General features: G+C 41.6%; 1 protein-coding gene across 1 annotated transcript in view; it reads left to right on the top strand.

Annotated features, from left to right (window-relative positions):
- The first annotated feature begins 4,387 nt into the window (after positions 1 to 4,387).
- GOLT1A (golgi transport 1A) overlaps positions 4,388 to 7,289 on the top strand; it is a 44,530-nt gene continuing 41,628 nt past the window's right edge. Inside the window, exon 1 of the mRNA XM_077299500.1 lies at positions 4,388 to 4,478. Within this exon, the coding sequence (XP_077155615.1) occupies positions 4,454 to 4,478 (25 nt within the window). The 5' untranslated portion in view covers positions 4,388 to 4,453. The remainder of the gene's footprint in view (positions 4,479 to 7,289) is intronic.

The raw sequence follows: 7,289 nt of genomic DNA, 5'->3' as shown, positions 1-7,289 counted from the left end.
TTTACATATGTCTTCATGCCGTGGCCCTTTTTCGTTTTTGTGTTTTCGTTTTTCGCTCCCCTCCTTCCCACAGCCATAACTTTTTTATTTTTCTGTCAATATGGCCATGTGAGGGCTTGTTTTTTGCGGGACGAGTTGTACTTTTGAAATTCATCATTGGTTTTACCATGTCTTGTACTAGAAAATGGGAAAAAAATTCCAAGTGTGGTGAAATTGCAAAAAAAGTGCAATCCCACACTTGTTTTTTGTTTGGCTTTTTTGCTAGGTTCACTAAATGCTAAAACTGACCTGATATTATGATTCTCCAGGTCATTACGAGTTCATGGACACCAAACATGTCTAGGTTATTTTTTATCTAAGTGGTGAAAAAAAATTCAAAACTTTGCTAAAAAAAAAAAAAAAAAATGCGCCAATTTCTGATACCCATAGCGTCTCCATTTTTCGTGATCTGGGGTTGTGTGAGGGCTTATTCTTTTGCGTGCCGATCTGACATTTTTAATGATACCACATTTGTGCAGATACGTTCTTTTGATCGCCCGTTATTGCATTTTAATGCAATGTCGCGGCGACCAAAAAAACGTAACTCTGGCGTTTCGAATTTTTTTCTCGCTACGCTGTTTAGCGATCAGGTTAATGCTTTTTTTTAATTGATAGGTCGAGCGATTCTGAACGCGGCGATACCAAATATGTGTAGATTTGATTTTTGTATTGTTTTATTTTGGATGGGGCGAAAGGGGGGTGATTTAAACTTTCATATTTTTTTTATTTTTTTCATATTTTTAAAAACATTTTTTTTTTACTTTTGCCATGCTTCAATAGCCTCCATGGGAGGCTAGAAGCTGGCACACCTCGATCGGCTCTGCTACGTAGCAGCGATCTGATGTTCGCTGCTATGTAGCAGAAATGCAGGTGTTCTGTGAGCGCCCACCACAGGGGGGCGCTCACAGCAGGCCGGCATTAGTAACCATAGAGGTCTCAAGGACCTCTATGGTTACCATCCTGATGCATTGCCGACCCCCGATCATGTGACAGGGGTCGGCGATGAAGTTATTTCCGGCCGCCCGGCCGGAAGCTTTAGTTAAATGCCGCTGTCTGCGTTTGACAGCAGCATTTAACAGGTTAATTGCGGCAGGTGAATAGCGATTTCACCCGCCGCTATTGCGCGCACATGTCAGCTGTATAAAACAGCTGACATGTCGCGACTTTGATGTGGGCTCACCGCCGGAGCCCACATCAAAGGGGGAGACACGACATGCGCAGTAATAGTACGGCGCATGTCGTGAAAGGGTTAATTTTTTCTTTTACTTTTTTACCTAGCCCCTTCATGGGACTTTCACGTCTTGTACTTTGATTGAAGGTATAATGCATTGCAATGCACCAGCATTGCAGTGCATTATACCTATACTGAAAGCTTCTGATACCATGCTGCGAGCATGGTCTCAGACCCTTTCTGTAGCTTGGTGACCTGGGTTACCATGGCAACAATAGGTCCCCTGCGATGACGTCAGGGGGGCGCCGATCTGAAGGCAGGGGGAGCTCCCGTAACTATGCCTCCTTCCTGAATGTTGCGGTCCCGCTCGATCTGAGCATTTAGTGGGTTAACAGCCAGTGACGGTACTAACACTGCTCCTGGCTGTTAGGGCAGAGGCTTGGCCACTGGCCAAGGTGAGCTCCTGTACTGATCGGGCAGGAGCTGCAGATATTTCAGCATTTCCTGCGCGATCATGCTGTGATCATTCAGTCAGATTACCTGACTGATCACAGTTATCTGGTTGAGGGGACCGACAGCTTGGGTCCCCACACCTCTTCCCGTGTCTCAGCTGTCACAGACAGCTGTAGGCACTGAACTGTCATTGTGTGTTTACACGCAGTGACCGTTTAAATGCATGATGGACATAGGGGGTCCTGGTGCGGGAGCTGACACCCAGCTATGACGGGCTAAGTGGTTAAAAGTTCACACTTATCAGCAGACCAATGTTGTTCCTGAAAACTAGGACAAGTGTCATGCGAGTTTTATGTATGCGCAATGCAATTTTTTTCACCTAGCATCTGTATGATATCCGTATGCCATGTGTATGCAATCCATATGCATACGCATGAAAATTCTCACGATGTGAGCGGTGACGTCAGTAAGGGGACAGGGGTTCATCGGCTATGAACTCCAGTGTCCTTAGTCACGTCAGTGCTAGACACTGCAGGAGCATACTCACGATCCTGTGTCAGTGTGTTCTGGTTGGCTTGATGAGCGGTCGCATCATGCCACTGCTCAACAAACCATCCAGATGTAGCAGAGCTGGAGTTCTTCGCGAGACAGCATCACATAGGGATTATCTGCAGACAGGTGAGGAATATGGTGTTTTATTATTTTTATTTATACAGTAATGAATAGGAAAAAGAGAGTTGGGGCATTTTTATTTCACATAAAGGACTTTGTATGTTTCTTTCAATTAAAGGACATCACTCGGTCTGTCATTTTATTACGTTTGAGGTTAGTAATGTGGGTGTCTTATAGATGCTTCTCCATTACTAACTCCTGGGCATTATGCCAGCTGACAATACAAAGGTGACATCAACCCCATTACTATTACCTCACTTGCCACCGCACCAGGGCAAGTGGGAAGAGTGGAGGATAAGCTTTAGAATTGGTGCATCTAATGGATGCACCATTTCTGGGGTGGCTGAGGGCTGGTGTTCTGAGTCAGGGAGGGAGCCAATTTCCATGGCCCCTATCTAGGCTATTAATATCAGTCCGCAGCTGTCCACCTAGCCTTTGCTAGTTATTAATTATAGGTGGACCCCATGTGATTTTTTGGGGGGTTCACCCCTTGTTAATAACGAGCACAGGCTAAGTATACAGATGTGAGCTGATATTAATCGCCTGGGAAGCTCCATGTTTATTACCTCCTTTTTAGACTATAAACATCAGCCCCCAGCTGTCGGCTTTCCTTCAGCTGGTTAAAAAAGATTAAAGGGGACACCAAGCCATTTTTTTCTTTGATTTATTTAATTTTTAGCTAAATACATGTAGAGTAAGCTACACACTCACTGCACTAATTATATATGTCACTGACATCTTTCTATCTATTTTATGTATATATCTATTCTATTCTGACGGGTCACGCTGTGGTTTTACTGTACTTTGCTGATGAAATATCTGGTTTCCTATGAGGTGGGTGCCTTAAAATTGGATGGCACACCCATGGTCCGTGTGCTGTGTGATTTTTTTTTTCCCACACCCATTGACTTGCGCTGGCGATATACAGCTCTGGCAAAAATTAAGAGACCACTGTAAAATGTTCAGTTTGTCTGATTTTTCTCTTTATAGGTATACTTTTGAGTAAAATACAAATTGTTCACTTATTCCATAAACGTCTGAAAACATGTCTCCAAATTTCCAAGCAATAAATATTGTATTTTTTTTCTGAAAAGGAGAAATGGTAAAAATTAAAGAAAAAAAACAGTGCTTTCAGACCTCAAATAATGCAAAGAAAACAAGTTCATAATCATTTAGAAACAACAATACTAATGTTTTAACTCGGGAAGAGTTCAGAAATCAATATTTTGTGGAATAACCATGATTTTTAATCACAGCTTTCATGCGTCTTGGCATGCTTTCCACCAGTCTTTCACATTGCTTCTGGCTCAAAAATTTAAGCAGTTCTTCTTTGTTTGATGGCTTGTGACTATCCCTCATCCTCTTCATTACATTCCAGAGGTTTTCAATGGGGTTCAGGTCTGGAGATTGGGCTGCCCGTGACAGGGTTTTGATGTGGTGGTCTCTTAATTTTTGCCAGAAAAAAAATTGCAGATGAGCACTGAATCATTCACTAACACTAGTCAGAGTGCAATCCAATTTTTTATCGGATTACATTGGTCGGTTTTAAATGTAGATGAAGATGAGCCCATAGTTAACAATACAATGCAATGGGAAGGCTGAAAAGATATCTAGGCATCTTTTTGAAAGTTTTTCCAGCGTTTTTGCTTCAGTGGTAGTTTCTTAGTTGTTGAATGGAGGGAAAAAAATGACCAGTAAAAAAAACTATAGAAAAATTATCAGAAAAATTGTTAGTGGATAAAAACGATGAAGCAAACAATCGGGATACCAACAAAAGGATGCAAAAAAAAAAAAAAAAAGCTTCAGGACACGTTGGCGATTTTTGTTCTGAAGTGTCTTCCTCTTGAAGACTGTCAGGTTTGCCCAAGTTTAATAGATGTGTGCCCTTACCCTAACGTTATATTGTGGCCACCTTTGTATTACATGGATTTGTGCAGTAGCTATCTAATATGCTGTGCCATATCTTATTACAATTCTCACACATGCTCCAGTTACATCACTGCCTCTGCCACTTTCAGAGTTAACTTTCCTGCTGATTTCTTCATAATCCAAGGGTCATTTAGGATAGAACACATAAACTAGGAAGAGGAAGGCAAGACTCTGTGTCCCCCGCATTGGATGACAATGATCAGCGAAATTCAGAGTGAGTGTGACAGTACTGGGTAAATCCTCTTAACATTTTCATTGAAGTAGTTGAAAGTATGAAACGCGTCTGTTCCCATGTCTACTAATATACTATGATGTCTATAGTATTAGCTTCTGCTACACTTTTACTATCTTGATGCCATGAAAGAAATCTGATGTGTCCCCTCTTGAAGTCTCAGATGAGGAGCACAGCACATATTCTGCAAAGATGTTCAAGAGAGATCTTGGCAACAAGCGATATGCACTTTTCTTAAGATATACGTAGAAGACATTGGTTCAGTTTGAGAGGTTGACTGGCAAGATACTGTATGTGCTATGCATGTTCTTTGTCAGTCTCTGGGGCAGCTTAGTAACACAAGACATATAATGTAGAGCAGAGGTGTCAAACTGCATTCCTCGAGGGCCGCCAACAGGTCATGTTTTCAGGATTTCCTTGTATTGCACAGGTGATAATTTAATCACCTGCACAGAATGATTCCAGCACCTTGTGGAATGCTAAGGAAATCCTGAAAACATGACCTGTTGGCGGCCCTCGAGGAATGCAGTTTGACACCTCTGATGTAGAGCACTTTGTGAGATCTGCTGTTATACTGATCACAGAACTGCAATAGTGATCAGTATTAGTATAACGAAAACATAACAGTCAGGAGGACCTTTCAGAACACTATTTTTTAGGAAAAAATAAATGATCGGACTGACTTATATTTAGAATCAATTTCAAGTATAGTTGCATTTAAATTACACTTGTTTTTAGGTGACTATTATAATCACTTGGTATGAGAATCCTATTGGTTACTGTCACTTTAAGAGGCACTCTATAAGTTAAGTTGTTTTCCAAGTCCTGAAAAAATATGCTCATAACCAGGAATGTGACAAAGTAACAACAGAAGTTGTACTTACTGATTCATTTTGCTGCTTATCTATCACTACATCTCTGCTCCTCCCATTTGTCTTCTGTTTACCTGGCTGCAGGAATTTTAATGTTTCAGGTAGATAAGGACGACATAAAAAATCCAGAATGTGTTTTCAACTGAATTTTACTTAAAGCCTATGAAAAACAAGTTGAATAGCACAAAAAAATGTAAACTGGACATACATACAGTACATGCCTAAGTAACTGCAATAATTTATGGCGACATTATTTGGCCACCACACTGAATGCACCACTTGGCCAACAAATCATTAAGATCCACTGCTGCCAGCTCCGACGTGTTTGATGGTATCACGTCAAGGCCCCACACGTTACTCAAAATAGTATGAGCAAGTTCAGGCCTATCGTTGACATGTTAAGAAATGACTCCAACGAAACAAAAAAAACGAACCAAAATATTCTGCAGCAGTCAATAAGGTTCAAGTCACAATAAGCAGTATGTCCTCATGTGCTCCCCATCAGTCATGAGAATTAGATGATTTTTTCAAATACGGTCATGTCAATGCAGATGAAGCATTCAGAAGTGTCAGTCCCGTGACCTCCTGTGTAACTGAGATACCCAGGTGCATCAGATCTGTGTGTCTTTCTCGTCTGATATGTTGGCGACCTTTATCCTGAGATATGCCAGAAGGAGAGGAGTGACACTTCTTTGTTTGGATCCTATGCCAGGCTGGATGCGGTGGTGGAGGTGTCAGCTCCCAGTTTGACAGTTTTGGGAATGTCTAATGGTGATCAAAATTGATTTAAGTCTGCCTGAGATTTACGAGTTGCTGAGTGGCCATTTTTTCTAGCTGTAAGGCTAAATGGGAACCCCCATCTGTATAAAATCTGATTATCTGTCTGGCTTGTTAGAAGAGGACAAAGCAAGCAATGTTTCTGTAGAGTAACTCAAGAGAGGTCAGGTAAGATTTGAAGATGTGCTCTATCAAACTCAATGACACGGTGCTTCCTAGTGTGGAACAGTATTTTCTCCTTCAGTCCATAATCTGTTACACAACATATTACATCTCAAGGTTGAGGACAAGAACGAATAGACATTTGAGCTATGTCCAGTTTCATCACTCGGGTCGCTGGAGCATCCATTATTTTATTAAAAATAGTCTGCAGGATCTTTGGAAGATTTTCTTCAGCTGTTTGCTCCGGGAGAACTCGAATCCTAATGTTATGTCTACCACCCCTATTATCCAGATTTTCTAAGTGCTTTTGATAATCACAAATAGCTTCATGTTGTGACATAACTGTAGACTGTAGTTGAGACACATAGTGTTGTGAATTTGCTTTTTGGCTCCCTCTAGTGGTTACTAGTTATTTGACTCTGGGTTTTTCTGTCATCCCTTGTATTCTCACCTGGGTCGCTAGTTCAGGGGTGTTGCTATATAAGCTCCCTGGACCTTCAGTTCTATGCCTGGCAACGTAGTAATCAGAGCTAATCTGCTGTGCTCTTGTCTACTGATCCTGGTTCCTGCTAGATCAAGCTAAGTCTGCTTCTTTGCTTTTTTGCTATTTGTTTTGATTGCATTTTTGTCCAGCTTGTCCTAAACTGTTCCTGACTTTGCTGGAAGCTCTAGGGGGCTGGCGTTCTCCCCCCGGACCGTTAGTCGGTTCGGGGGTTCTTGAATTTCCAGCGTGGATTTTGTTAGGGTTTTTGTTGACCATATAAGTTATCTTTCTATATTCTGCTATTAGTGAAGCGGGCCTCTCTTTGCTATTCCTAGTTCATTTCTGTGTTTATCATTTCCTCTTACCTCACCGTTATTATTTGTGGGGGGCTTGTATCCAACTTTGGGGTCCCTTTCTCTGGAGGCAAGAGAGGTCTTTGTTTTCCTCTTCTAGGGGTAGTTAGATTCTCCGGCTGGCGCGAGTCATCTAGCTATCAAC

The sequence above is a fragment of the Ranitomeya variabilis genome, chromosome 3, assembly GCF_051348905.1.
Source record: "Ranitomeya variabilis isolate aRanVar5 chromosome 3, aRanVar5.hap1, whole genome shotgun sequence".
NCBI classification, from domain to species: Eukaryota; Metazoa; Chordata; class Amphibia; order Anura; family Dendrobatidae; genus Ranitomeya; species Ranitomeya variabilis.
The sequence above is the reverse complement of the archived record's forward strand: the minus strand, read 5'-3'. Positions and strand labels throughout refer to the sequence as shown.